We start from the raw sequence: 13,146 nt of genomic DNA, 5'->3' as shown, positions 1-13,146 counted from the left end.
AATTAAGTGGAACATATAACATCCGGATCCGTGGCGCAATGGTAGCGCGTCTGACTCCAGATCAGAAGGTTGCGTGTTCGATTCACGTCGGGTTCAATTCCCCGAACTTTACTCCGGATATTCTTTTTAAAAAAATCCAGACTTTGCCCTTCGCTTTCATTCGATAAACTAAACACAACTGTTTAGGGTTTGAAGAAAGTAAAAGTGTGTTTGCGATCCGCCATGGATTCAAAGAAAGAGAAAACGGGAGGGATCATAGGAATCTTCTTAACCCAAAATGCTGCTTCCTTGGCACGAAGCTTCTACGCCATGTTGTGTATTTTGATCTGAAGAGAAACAGTATAAGAGAAACTAAGTTTAAAGGAATTGTAGGAAACTCAAGGGATTTGGATTTGGTCCACTCAATGATTTAGATGTTTTCCCAAATCACATTGAGAGTCTCTTGTCCTTGTAAGAACATTCACCGCTCGATGCTAGTTCTTCATCATTCATTTATTAGATTTTGAGATTGTTTGATGATGTCTTTAGGTTTTCTTGTAATGATTTGTAATTATTCCTTAATCTCAAGATATTTATCCCAGCATGTTATATAACAATGTGGATAGTGCAAACTATTGTTGTAGTCTGTATAAACAGAGACTGCTCTGTTTCTAGCATTTTTCATGCGAGCCACGTTTGCTTATTCATATTCAAAAACGGACAAAATCAAGCAGAGAATCACAATCAAGAACAGAACTTGCCAGCCATTTGCTTATTACTTCTCTGGCTTTTTATCATGAGATCCAATGAGAAATGTTTTGGAGAAGCTCAAGGTTGTGAAGATGATGGTGTAGGTGGCCTTGTTCCATGGCCGTTGGTGTTGAAATATGTCTCTTTATGTCTTTGAATTTTCCTCTGTCTGACAAAGAATGGGCGTGTTTAATTTTGAAGGGTGTTACTGATGCTGGTGAGTTTGTTTATACGCCAATGAGTGTGTATGAATCCTTCCATGTGGTGTATTTTGATCCAAAGAGAAAGAGTATTAGAGTAACCAAAATTAAAGGAATTGCAAATGACCTATATAGACGACTTAAAGGGCTCAGACTCGATTCTCTCAATGATCTCGATGTTTTCCCAAATAACATTGAGAGACTCTTGTTGTTGTAAGATCATTAATGGCTCAATGCTATTAATCACTTATGCGATATTAAGCTTCTTTGATTTCCTTAGGCTTTTCTTGTCATGATTTGTGATCATTCCTATGGTTTTACTATCATAACATGTTATAGAACAATTAATGTGGATACTGGATACTGCATGCAGACTATTGCATAAGATCCGTAAAACCCGAGACTGGTCTGTTCCTAGCATTTGTCAAGTGAGCCACGTCTCCTTCTTCAAATATTAAGATCAGGACGTACGACAAAAGCAACCAGAGAAATCACAACCAAGAACCACAAGCAAATGTAGCGAACTCAAACCCTCATGAAGTCTAGTTTAGCTTATCGTTGCTCGTCTTTTGTATCCACATTCATTTATCACGTTAGCATCTGGACGACAAAACCATCTAAACTCTCTTCTTATGTGTCCACTCTTACATCCACAAGTTTCAGAAGATTTCCGAGAGGCTTTTAAATTCGCTCAGGGAGTGCTAAAAAGGGTTTCTTGTAGTATACGAAACTCTCAAAACATCAATTCTAAGATGTGAGAAAGTGAAAAAAAATTGGTTATTAAGTGAGTGTCTTTACTATGCAGGATCATATTGATATACATTTTTGGTTATATTCCAAATATAGATTTTCATAAAATAATAGTTTTACATAAAATAGGTGTTGAAACTGTCCTTTTGCTTGTAGCCTCTACAGAAAAGCCGATAATCTTCTTTGAACTCAAGAGGCCTCTGAACAAAGCCATTTCTTGAGTCTGGAAAATCTAAATTTGAAGCTTCTGAGAAAAAGTTAGATGCTCAAAATTTTGAGGTCTGGATTGCTTCACTACTTGGTGAAGAGTTGGTTCTGTCTCTGGATGTATAAATAGATTGATAAAAGACTTCAAATCACCCTGAAACCATTCAAAGTAGGGGTGAGACATACACAAAGATAGTTTCACATGGTTCTGTTTTTTAGGTATGATAGATGACAAGTTGACAACGGAAGCTAATGAGCATTATCATCACTTCACAAGGGTCTGTCTTCTCCATGTCTGTATAATAAATGAAGAGAAGAAGTGAGGTATTCAGTCTCTTTTAGTTTTCATGTGTGGATATAATCAAAGAACAACTAGAGAGTGACATTGAATTGTTGTTCTGTTGTTGAATAACATTCAGGTCCCCACTTTAACTTCTTAATAAATCCATTTCGACTGCAGAGATTAGAGTACTATAGGACAAAGAACCAACCACCTAATCATCACAGAACCTGCTGTCTTTGTTCTTGCAAATATAGGGCACGTCTTATCTCAGAAACATTGAGAAAGCAAGCCCTTGTGAAATTTCACATGGAGATTATTTAAGTAGATAAATTTCATTAATGCATCTTTTCCAGATGGTAAAGACAGAACCATGTGAACTCTTGCTCTAGTCTGTCCCACGCTTCAAGACCACAGTTTCAATGACTTTTTCAGAGAAGTTTCAAATCGTTCATTGATATTTCTATATATACACCCATAACCCCATTATTTCTATCATCAACCAACAACAAGCATTCCAATAACTTGAATCTTTTCATACATCTTCAAGAGCTTCATAATAATTCAAACTTCTTTTATTTAAAATAAAATAAAAATGGCTTTCGTGAGAAGTCTATTGGGAGCAAAGAAGATTCTAAGCCGCTCCACCGCAGCAGGATCTGCGGCACCAAAAGGGTTTCTTGCGGTGTACGTAGGAGAGAGCCAGAAGAAGAGATATTTGGTGCCGCTCTCATACTTGAGCCAACCGTCATTTCAAGCTCTGCTCAGTAAATCCGAAGAAGAGTTTGGGTTTGCTCATCCGATGGGTGGCTTAACGATCCCTTGTCCCGAAGATACTTTCATCAATGTGACTTCTCGGCTCCAATGAAGATGATCCAACATTTTTTCCTTCAGTTAGAAATAGACTTATTCATTGTAAATACATGAGCTTTTTTCTCTTTCTTCTTGAAAGAGTTGTTCTAAAAGTGTAGAAAGTGAAATACAAAATTAATGTTATATACAAACTTCATGTCAATACATTTTTGATCGCTCATTGAAAAAGAAAGACGACACCAAATTCATCAATCAAAAAACTACTCTAATTATAGTTTCATGTTGATTAAAAACAATTAAGTGGAACATCTAACATCCGGATCCGTGGCGCAATGGTAGCGCGTCTGACTCCAGATCAGAAGGTTGCGTGTTCGATTCACGTCGGGTTCAATCCCCCGAACTTTATTCCGGATATCTTTTTGTTTTACCTGCTTATTTCCAATTTTTGCCTTTTGATGCACTACCCCCGGTTCGGGATTCTTGTTACTCTAACCGAGAATTTCAGATCCGGTTTTAGTATTTGTTTGCTACTCTGAATTAGACGGAAACAAATAACAAATGACCACTTTTAACTTACACAATTTATCAGTGGCTGGCTCTTACGTATAGTGTGGGGGTTACATTTAGTTGATGTCTCCAGTGACATTTGATTATAGTTTTCAAGATATTGTCAAGCAAAAAGGAAAAGAAATTTACTTTTGAATTCCAAACTTCTGTTTGTATTTTATTCTATAAATAACATTGCTTTCTCCTTCCAAATAATAAAGACAAGTATACATTGCCCAAAAAGGAAAACTATAGAGACACGCACTAGTTAGGGTTGATGTGGACTGGATCCGATCCCTTTCTTCAATGATTTATTGATACGTATCTGTTACGCTGAATATACATATATGCATGTTTCTTTTGGTATTTTAGAGTACTAATGTATATTCTATAGTTTGATCCCAAAAAAAAACATGTATAGTCTGTAGTATTTTTATTTTTTTAGCTAAGTTTTCAAACATGTAGCTTGTATAAAGTTAATAGGGGTATGTGCTGGACACAAGTCTACATTCTACAGACTAGCTAGTAAATATTAGGAATGAGGTTTTCAAATGGGTGATTAACCAAAATTTGCCGTGAATGTATTTTAGTACAGTATAAGTTAATTAATAGTTTATGCAACCAAAAAAAAAAATATGGAAATATGACGCTGTCTTTTTAGAATTCAGTTACTAAAAATAGGAATTTGCTCTGCTTTTTACGTGTCTGGGAAGTCACGAGCATATTGCTGTTTCTGTGTATCATTACGATATCAAATTACGAATCACAAAAGTTTAATGATTCATGGGAATCTTTTCCAACTAACCACAAGTAAAATTAATTTCAAAGTTAATGCAGAAAAATAAAACACTTTGGCTGTTTTTAGAAATTAAAGTTTTAAGAGACCTCTCTTTTTACCCATTCTTTGCCCACAACCAGAGAGAGAGAAAGAGAAGTAGCGAGTGAGTGAGATAGAAAAGTTGAAAAGAGAAGATGCGAGTGAGTGACTGAGGAGATAGAGTGAAGAGGATTAAAGAGTTAAGACTGAGAGGTTTTGAAGAAAGATCATATCGAAGGAGAGAAGCAGAGATGGTGAAAAACAAAGCTTTTTTTGGTCAGATTATGGAAGAAAGAGATAATCCAGCATTCTTCAAGATTCTTCGAAGGGAAGATCATTCGACTGAAATGATGGTAAGCCTTATCACTTATTTTCTTATTAGCCTTTTTTCTTAAATTAAAGATCGAATCTATTGGTTCTTCAGTGTGTCTCTTGTAGTGTCCTGAACTTAGATCTGTCTGTTCTTGGTCTTAACTAAGTTTTGATGTGTGAAATGATCGGATCGGACCAAATGGATTTTGACTGTACATCGATCAGTAAACTTTTATTTACTGTACTTATCACTGAAATTGAGGAATGTGACTTCATTTTACCATTTCCTGATGTTCCATATTTCTTGATTTTGTTGCCTCTCTGAAGAGAATGATTCCTCATCACTTGATAAGAAGCATCTCCGACAAGTCTTCATCGTTTAAGATGGTCTTAAGAGTACCATGGGGAAGGTCATGGCAAGTTAAAATCTCCAAGAACCCAAATTTTCACTACATGGAAGATCGTGGATGGAACCAGTTTGTGAATGACAACGGTTTGGGTGAAAACGAGTATCTTACTTTCACTCATGAGGCAAATATGTGCTTTAATGTAACCATATTCGAGGCAGATGGTACGGAGATGCTTAGACCAAGAAAAACCATTACTTCTAGTTCCGGTAAGTGTTCATCATCTATGTTATTGCTTTCTTTATGCTTAAGAAGAAGAAGAAGAAGAATACAGTCATTAGTTACTTCTGTGGTTGATTTTGATGCAAACAGGTCGGAACAAGAGAGAAGAGAGGAAGAGCATCTACAAAGATGTGAAGAAGGAAGAAGAGATAGAGTCTTGGTCTGAATCGAGCCATCCTTGTCACAAAACAGCTGAATCTACAAGTGGGAGATTGACGCAGAAACAGGAGCTTAACTTGAGAAAGAAGGAAGCCGATAAAACCGAAAAATCCAAGACGAGTAAGAAGAAGAAGGTGGAAACTGTTAGTAACGACTCTGAAGCCGGTACTTCATCTCTTATTCCAGAATTCAAGCTCACCATAAAGAAATCACACCTTCTGTTCTTGGTAAGATTAAGCAAGACAAGACCAGTGACACACTGTCGAAATGGCTATGTATAAAAGTGTGTATTAATCTAATGAAAATCTGTGATTCAGGGGATCCCAAAGAAATTTGTGGATATGCATATGCCAACTGAGACAACGATGTTCAAGATTCATTATCCGAGAGGAAAGAAGTCATGGGATGTTACATATGTGGTCACTGATGTACAATCAAGATTCTCTGGTGGATGGAGTCGTTTGGCCAAGGAGTTAGGTTTACTGGTCGGAGATGTTTGTACGTTCAAGCTCATCAAACCGACAGAGATGCGTGTGAAAGTCTCCAAAGAATAGACACCATGACGATGATGATATTTTAGGTGTAGTTGCAGAATTAGTGAAGAACTTCGGAACAAGATTATGGTCTGTGATTCAATGTTAGGACTAATTTTATAATTTTGTTTTTCTACTTACTACTTAGGTTTGATTTGTATCCCAATGATGAATCTGAACTCCGTTTGAGTAAAACAGATTTATTCATTTTATTAAAGATTATTGTTGTAGTGTTTACATGATGAATGTGTATAGAGCTCGCTCCGGTCTCTTCTCTTTATTGTTTGACAAAGAAAACTTAAGTTACAAATAACTCCAGCTTCTTCCTTTGGCACATTGCCTCCATCTTCATCTACAATTGCTTGCAAAGGTGATCCGTTGAATACAACAATATCATAAGCCTCTTCTGGTCACTGAGATTTCTGAGCTAAGTTTGAGATGTTTATCCAAGAATCAAGCGTCTTGATAGCTTTCCCAGACGATTGTACTTCACGTGCCACGGTTACTCCTTCAGCTAGCGTTTGAACTCGGTTGCTAACCAGAAGAGCTGCAGCTGCGTTTAGGATCTGAAACAAGATTTTGAAAAAAAAGGATGAACAAATTGCAGAAGTTCAGAGAATGTTGAATCGGCAAATCAAAACATACCAATGAATCCGCAATTGCTCCACTTTCCCCTGAAAGCACACGTCTTAGCACATCCGCATTGTAGTCTGGACCTCCACCTCGCAAATCCTCAAGAGTACAACGAGGAATACCAAAGTCCACTGTCAAAAAGAAATAAGCTTCAATTTCATTAAGCTGCATCTGCAATATTCATTTTAGAGAAGGGATAAAAAGCTAGAGGAAACATTACATGGGTCGAATGAGAATTCTTCGATCTTTTCCGGAGTTACATCATAAACTAGTCCTCCTCCTGTTTTTCGTTAAGCCATGATTGGTTAATAATTGTTCAATAATAAAAGTAATCAATTTTGGGAAGAGATAATCTTACCTAACGGACTCATTTCGTCTAGACCACATGAATGAACCACCAGTGCTCTTTTCATTCCAAATCGTTGCAGTGCCTTTGCCATCTTAACAACCTATGAAACCACACAAGCAAATGGTAAGTAAATGTCTTGTTTTTGTTGATGAACAAACTAATTTCAGCAATAAGTAAATGTACCAGATCTTTGTGGTATACACCAACGACAGCATAAGAAACTCTAGCAGGATTAAGCATAGGTCCCAATATGTTAAAAACAGTTTTAATTTTAAGCTTTTTCCGAACAGGACCAACGATCTTCATAGCTGGATGATACATTGGTGACATCATAAAACCGATCCCCCCTTCTTCAACACATCTTTTAATGCCCTCTGGTCCCAAGTCCAGAACCACTCCTAGTGCCTCTAGTACATCAGCACTTCCACAAGCAGAAGAACTTGAACGATTCCCTTGCTGCAAAATAAGTATCCATTAGTTAGACGACCAGACGAAGATCATTTAGCATTAATGCAGATAGTCAAAATTTAAATATATCGTTTCTTTTAAGGATTTTCTCATTCGTTATACCTTTGCTACTTTTGCACCACAAGCTGCAGCAAGTATTGAAGATCCAGTTGATATATTGACTGTGTTTGCTCCATCACCACCTGTTCCAACTATGTCCACAGCATCAACTAATCCTTCCACTTTCCTGGCATGCTTCATCATTGCCCTAGCTAACCCCACAATCTACCCAATATCCGAATTAAAGTGAACGTTGAGTTAACTTATTGAAGTGCAGTAATATAGGATTATGTATACTTTTTTATTATAAGCCTAGATTGACTTAATGGATACTTACCTCTTCGTATGTCTCTCCTTTAGCTCTCAGAAGAACTAGAAAGGCACTGATCAGCGCCTCGTTTGCCTCATTCAGCAAAAACTCAAGAGATGATTCAGCCTCAGTTTCAGATAGATCAACCCGATCAATCAAGGTTTCAATCAACTGAAAGAAAAACAACAGAACAGAGCAAACGCAGTATGAGAACATAGTAACCCCATGATTTAAATCTCTCTCTTCAAAGCCATTGGAAAATCACCAAAAGTAAAACTCTTTTAAAACCTATAAAGTAGTACACTTTTACTCAAGTCAATAAAACCCATCAAGCAATTAAAATGAAATTCGAAGAACACACAGGGCCAAACATGTTTAGTCAGCATGAAGCCAATAACTCAACCCAACTCAGAAATACAGATACAGATATATAAAAACCCTGAATTGTTCACAAATCAAGAGACTTAGAAACAAGGGATCATCAAACCACAAACTTATCCTGAAAATAGAAATGAAGAGTCACCTGGTTGAAAGATTTAATGGAAGAAGGGCTAGCATTTGCACAAGCAGGTGGCAGAGCTTCAGCTGCACTAAATCCACCGCTCAAACCGAGATTCTGAGAGCAAGCGAAAGAGCTGCAGCAATTCAATGGATCAAGAGCACAATCAAATGACCACAAACAATTTCAAAGGATGTGTTTTTACTCTAATAAGCAGACACCTAAACCCAAAAATCGAGGCTTTACCTGCGACTAAAGGAAGATTGAGCATCCCCACGAATTGGGGAAACAGCTCCGATCGATGAGAATCGTCGCCGACTCAATGTCGGAAAAATTCTAACTCCGGTCAAGTTGCTTCTTCCGCAACTACTGGACGCATCATCTACGGCGTTGAACGAAGTTAAGATCCCTGAAAGCTTGATTCCGGAAACAATGGAGCTCGTCGTCGCCACCGCAATAACCATCACTCGATTGCTCAACCAACACAGTAGAGAAAAACTTGAACGAAGGAGAGATTTCTATGATGGTTCGTTCCTTCCTCTCTAATAAAGCAAAGCGCCTTAAACCAAATCTTAATTAACTTTTAACTTTTGGTCTTTTTGCTTATAAAGGGTTTCCAGTTTAGTACTCAGTATTTTATTTTTTTCTTGAAAAGTGTTTATTTTATTTTATTTTGGGTTTCATATGAATATATTTGTTGATTACTGAATGACTTAATGCTGCTTTGACTAATGGACCTTTGAAATTTCCAAATTGAGTTTGGTTGGTGGTAGTTGGTAATGCTTGGGCAGTGGATAACTCCTTTTGTTAGTCACCAACAACGATTTCCTTGTGTGCTTATTTCCGCACATTTACCACTCTGCTCAAAAAGTAGGTTCATCAATTTTGTCATACCAAACACTTCTTTGTTTTAGACATGGTCAAACACAGCACCTATAATAGGAAATCATATAAAAATCCATTTAGTGGCCCATTATAACCCAATAAGGCCCAACAAGGTTAAACGACCCAAACTATATATACATCCCCTCCAAAAAAAAAAACAATATTACATGAGCCGATCAGATAATGATGGTAGTCGCCGGAAGAAATTTAACACCGGAGAAGGTTTCCGATCACGGAAAATAGGATGCCGGAAGTAATAAAACCCTGACGCCATAGCCACCATCTTCGTCGGCACAAGATACAACACCAACGCCACAAAGAAACACAGCCCCACGAATATACCAGTCGCTCGTGGGTCACGCCACGTCACCAAAGCTTGCATCTTCTCCCCTTGCGCAGCCACTTCACCAAGAATCGTTTGAACTCTAGCTCCGACGTTTCGTAGCTTATCGTACCTCAACCGAACCATCTCCGGTGGTCGGTTGCTCGGTACGACGTCAAACTCCTCGTCGAGCTCGTCTCTATCAGCTGCATCAGCTAACGAGAGTCTTGGATCGAAATGTGGTAGAGCAGCACGTGACCTGAACCTATAATTCCACGCACCAATCACGAACAAGTAAAACGCTAATGTCGGTACGATAAGATCCGGGAACCAAATCAGCATCACGACAAGTGCGTGAACTAGTAAAGTTGATGTCGGATTCTTCCAGAAACGGGTGTCATCAACCCACCGCACCACGTCGACCATTCCGGCGACTACATTCACTATCCGAAGCCAATTTGCTCTGACTTTACGCATACTGAAAGTATGAGTATCGGCGTCGAGCATATACCGTACTATCTCCGGCCTTAAAGGCGGCTCAGATCGTGACAAATGTGCGGCCAAGATCTTCACTGCAGTGTTCCTCAACATATCTTCTTGAAACAAACTCAACGGTTTAATGTGATGCATCAAAGGCAATAACGGTTGAGTATACACGTGTAAGAAATCCAACGGTGGAGCTGTTCTCACGAATCTAACGGCCAATTCTATCTCTCCCAATTTTTTAACGCCGCCGTTAACTAACATCAGTAACGGATACGTATTTCTATACGCTTTACCAGTCTCCAGCGTCGATATACGTATACGTACTTTTCCAATTCTTAGATCTTGACGCGTGGCTTCTTTTCCACCGTCGACTTCGTATACTCCCCAGCTATCGAAGACTCCTATAGTCAAAACCGTACACGGATCGTATACTTTCCACGTGTACTGTTCGTTCCATTTCGGATCTAAAGAATCCGACACGGTTCGGGTACGGACCCATTTAGAACCGTATTTCGCCACCGTGTACGCGTCCGTTGATCCTTTTCCGTTAACCGTCTTCATCGGTAATAGATTTTTGCAACCGATTATACCGAGCTCGACGATTCCCACCGCTGGTTTCCATAACTGCCTCGCCGTAGGTCGGTAATCACTGCACACGTGCGCCGCCTCGTCCATCACGTGATAACCTCCGTCGAAGCAAAGCCTAATGTGAACTCTAGATCTGTTTCCTCTCTTCTCGTCGTTTGGATCTTCCAATCCTAACCATCTCGAAGCAACCAAGCGATCGTCGACGCGTCTCTCGATTGCGCTGAGTGGCACGCGAGCCATTCCGACGGTGACTGGTCCTTTCGATGTTCGATACTCCAACGTGAAAACAAGCTGATCGGAGAAAGGTTCGGCGGCTACGAAGAGTAGATCTTCGTTCCATGACGGAGCTCCGTTACGAGTAACGGCGGATTTGGTTTTCTGAACTTGGGAACCTAACTGAGCTTTTAACTGAAATGACGCTTCCTTAAACGCCGTTAACTGAGGCGGTAACAAGTCTTGTGCTTCTATCACGGTAGCGCGTAGATACCACAGCTTCGACGACATGTAAACCTTCGCTCGTGCGGTCACGTTTCCGGCTGTATCAGTTTTCCACGCGTCGGGGAATGATTCGTCTGCTTGAGTTCCTGTCCACGTGGCAAGCATTAGATCACTGTTGTGAGCTCCACCACCTTCGAGACGGTACCATTGCGGCGCTAATGGACTATCCGGCGGGTCTCGGAGCGGAATCTCTGACACGTCGAAGCAAATTCCACCAAGGAATTGGCTGGTTTCGATTCCCGTCGATGAATCCCACACGGATATCTCCAGAATTGGAGAGGAAGATAAATCCGGTGAGTCACGGAGGAAGGCGAACGTTTGATCCCACTCGAAGCAAGAGGTTTTTCTAGCCGGTTTTGATTGAATCATTGTGCCGGAGAGTGAGATCTTTGTGACTGGACTCCCGGAGGTTGGTAAAGACCGAGCTTTCACGACGCGGATGAAGACGTAATGCATCTTCTCCACCAAATCAAACGTGGATCGTTCGATCGTTGATACGTCGGAGATCTCTGATGTGTAGCTTGCAGTTTCCGATACGCTTCTCCGTAGTGGTTGTGGTCCGTTTTTGGTTTCGGGTATGGAACCGGATACAGATCTTGAAATGATAACTTCCGGTAACGGTGATCGCGGCGCCGAAGCCCAACTCATTGTATCTTCTGACTCAAGCACAATATCTTCACCATCTGGTTGATTCTGCGGTGGCTCCTCCACGGGTTTCGCCTCTGCTTCATTCTTATCTGATTCCGACGCCGGTGGTTCTTCTCCACCAACCGTAGCGTTTTCTTGTAAAGGTGGTGAGGCTTCCTCGTCTGGCTTGGGACCCTCGGCTGGTGAACTCTCCTCCGGTGGTGGTTGTGGTGGTTTCACGGTTTCTTTCACTTCAGCAGGAATGTCATTAGTCTCTGGTGGTGGCTTAGACTCGTCTGGACCTTCCGCCTTCGTCTCCTCCGTCTTTTCCTCCACCACCGTCTCAAGAGGAGCTACCGTCGGTTTCAAAGGAGGAGGCTTTTCATCGGCGTAGTAAACCCTAAGCCCAATCTCACCTTGTACAAGATTAAACAAACTCTTCTTCTCCAAAGGATAATATATCAAAGCCTCTTCTCCTTGACCAACAAACTGATCGGACCCAAGTCGGATCCTACCAAGAAAATTGTTCCTCCGGGTTTGTCCAAAGTTCTTGTCATGGTACATGTCGAGCTCAAGAACATCGGTAAAGAGCTGATGAGATGGTCGCTTTGCGAGACTGAACTCGAGTGTCTCGTTCCAAACAGGGTTTAAGTCACGTACTATGGTTCGTGTCCGTCTTCTTTGGCCGTAATAGTCGAGGACAACGTACGGACTTGACGTTCCATGACCGTCTTTTGGTGTAAGATCCTTTGCGTCTACTACTTCTACTACCAGTTTCCGGGTTGTTGCCATTTTGTTTTTCTTATTAAAACTGTTGTTTCAATGCATGCATAGGATTTAACTGAGGTGATGAGTTTGCCTCAAGATGGCTTTGTGAAAAGAGAGAAAGAGAGAGAGAGTGTATAAAGAAAGAAGAGGTTTGATTTGCAGGATTAGTGGCTTATTATATGTTAAGAAAAAAAGTGTGAAAGAATCAAAAAGTAGGAGGTAAATTATTTTAGGTGTATCTGATAGGAAAGAGCCTGTGTTTTATGTTTATACATGTAAAAATAGTAAATATGAACTGTATATTCACTGAAGATACTTTAAGAATGAGAGAAAAATATGATAGATGCCTAAGTTGTTGCATGCACATTCAAAACTGTGCTATCGAATCAATGTTAAAGAATTTTGTGCATTTTAATTTTTGTATTGAGTGTAAAGATTTCAGTTTTTGAACATATTTCGAGTTAAAGCCATAATTTCTTTTTCTTTTTTTCGTTTCTTTTTTGGATACTTAACTTGATTTAGAAGCAACTCCTGTCAATTCACACTTTGTTTTCTATTTCTTTTGTAGTTTTCCCATTTTGCTTTCCCTTTTTGGGTTTGTTAATCGAAATACATTCATATGTTTCTCTTTCAGGTCATAGATTACGTAATTCGCTTACTTTCGGCTTTTGTTTTTCGAAGTGCTTTTGACTAAATGAA

At 39.7% G+C, this 13,146-nt stretch overlaps 4 protein-coding genes, 2 long non-coding RNA genes and 2 other non-coding genes across 9 annotated transcripts; 4 read left to right on the top strand and 4 right to left on the bottom strand.

The window, feature by feature from the left end:
• The first annotated feature begins 24 nt into the window (after positions 1-24).
• On the top strand, positions 25-96 carry AT5G18015. Its single transcript has one exon. It is a non-coding gene; the product is annotated as a tRNA-Trp (tRNA).
• Positions 97-1,353: 1,257 nt separating this feature from the next.
• AT5G02855 lies at positions 1,354-1,592 on the bottom strand. Its single transcript, NR_142633.1, has one exon. It is a non-coding gene; the product is annotated as an other RNA (long non-coding RNA).
• Positions 1,593-2,039: 447 nt separating this feature from the next.
• Positions 2,040-2,460, bottom strand: AT5G02835. The gene has a single exon (NR_142632.1). It is a non-coding gene; the product is annotated as an other RNA (long non-coding RNA).
• Positions 2,461-2,661: 201 nt separating this feature from the next.
• SAUR19 (SAUR-like auxin-responsive protein family) lies at positions 2,662-3,294 on the top strand. The gene has a single exon (NM_121806.5). It carries the CDS (start codon positions 2,762-2,764, stop codon positions 3,032-3,034), a length of 273 nt encoding a protein of 90 aa, NP_197302.1. The 5' UTR covers positions 2,662-2,761; the 3' UTR covers positions 3,035-3,294.
• Positions 3,295-3,297: 3 nt separating this feature from the next.
• On the top strand, positions 3,298-3,369 carry AT5G18005. The gene has a single exon. It is a non-coding gene; the product is annotated as a tRNA-Trp (tRNA).
• Positions 3,370-4,424: 1,055 nt separating this feature from the next.
• On the top strand, positions 4,425-6,167 carry VDD (VERDANDI). Of its 2 annotated transcripts, NM_121805.3 has the most exons (4): positions 4,425-4,695; positions 4,982-5,270; positions 5,374-5,669; positions 5,760-6,167. In NM_121805.3, exons 1-4 carry the CDS (start codon positions 4,594-4,596, stop codon positions 5,994-5,996), a joined length of 924 nt encoding a protein of 307 aa, NP_197301.1. In that variant the 5' UTR covers positions 4,425-4,593; the 3' UTR covers positions 5,997-6,167. The 2 variants fall into 2 exon arrangements, with proteins under 2 accessions (NP_197301.1, NP_001330241.1); NM_001343531.1 differs by lacking the exon at positions 4,425-4,695 and having other exon boundaries at positions 4,954-5,270.
• On the bottom strand, positions 5,866-8,987 carry TRP1 (tryptophan biosynthesis 1). The gene is made up of 9 exons (NM_121804.5): positions 8,520-8,987; positions 8,298-8,409; positions 7,802-7,945; positions 7,528-7,689; positions 7,141-7,413; positions 6,967-7,057; positions 6,829-6,888; positions 6,621-6,739; positions 5,866-6,541 (listed from the first exon to the last, which is right to left on the bottom strand). Exons 1-9 carry the CDS (start codon positions 8,735-8,737, stop codon positions 6,386-6,388), a joined length of 1,335 nt encoding a protein of 444 aa, NP_197300.1. The 5' UTR covers positions 8,738-8,987; the 3' UTR covers positions 5,866-6,385.
• Positions 8,988-9,211: 224 nt separating this feature from the next.
• On the bottom strand, positions 9,212-12,897 carry AT5G17980 (C2 calcium/lipid-binding plant phosphoribosyltransferase family protein). Its single transcript, NM_121803.2, has one exon. It carries the CDS (start codon positions 12,469-12,471, stop codon positions 9,322-9,324), a length of 3,150 nt encoding a protein of 1,049 aa, NP_197299.1. The 5' UTR covers positions 12,472-12,897; the 3' UTR covers positions 9,212-9,321.
• Positions 12,898-13,146: the final 249 nt, after the last annotated feature.

This window comes from Arabidopsis thaliana, chromosome 5 (genome assembly GCF_000001735.4).
Source record: "Arabidopsis thaliana chromosome 5, partial sequence".
In the NCBI taxonomy this organism is placed as follows: domain Eukaryota; kingdom Viridiplantae; phylum Streptophyta; class Magnoliopsida; order Brassicales; family Brassicaceae; genus Arabidopsis; species Arabidopsis thaliana.
The sequence above is the reverse complement of the archived record's forward strand: the minus strand, read 5'-3'. Positions and strand labels throughout refer to the sequence as shown.

Bases quoted from the DNA above. Each gene is read 5' to 3' on its own strand.
- SAUR19 (NM_121806.5), top strand. From the start codon at position 2,762: ATGGCTTTCGTGAGAAGTCTATTGGGAGCAAAGAAGATTCTAAGCCGC.
- VDD (NM_121805.3), top strand. From the start codon at position 4,594: ATGGTGAAAAACAAAGCTTTTTTTGGTCAGATTATGGAAGAAAGAGAT. The intron at 5,271-5,373 runs GTAAGTGTTCAT...TGATGCAAACAG, and splicing joins AACCATTACTTCTAGTTCCG to GTCGGAACAAGAGAGAAGAG. The intron at 5,670-5,759 runs GTAAGATTAAGC...TCTGTGATTCAG, and splicing joins AATCACACCTTCTGTTCTTG to GGGATCCCAAAGAAATTTGT.
- TRP1 (NM_121804.5), bottom strand. From the start codon at position 8,737: ATGGTTATTGCGGTGGCGACGACGAGCTCCATTGTTTCCGGAATCAAG. The intron at 7,414-7,527 runs GTATAACGAATG...CTTATTTTGCAG, and splicing joins GTGGTGCAAAAGTAGCAAAG to CAAGGGAATCGTTCAAGTTC. The intron at 6,542-6,620 runs GTATGTTTTGAT...ATCTTGTTTCAG, and splicing joins GAGCAATTGCGGATTCATTG to ATCCTAAACGCAGCTGCAGC.
- AT5G17980 (NM_121803.2), bottom strand. From the start codon at position 12,471: ATGGCAACAACCCGGAAACTGGTAGTAGAAGTAGTAGACGCAAAGGAT.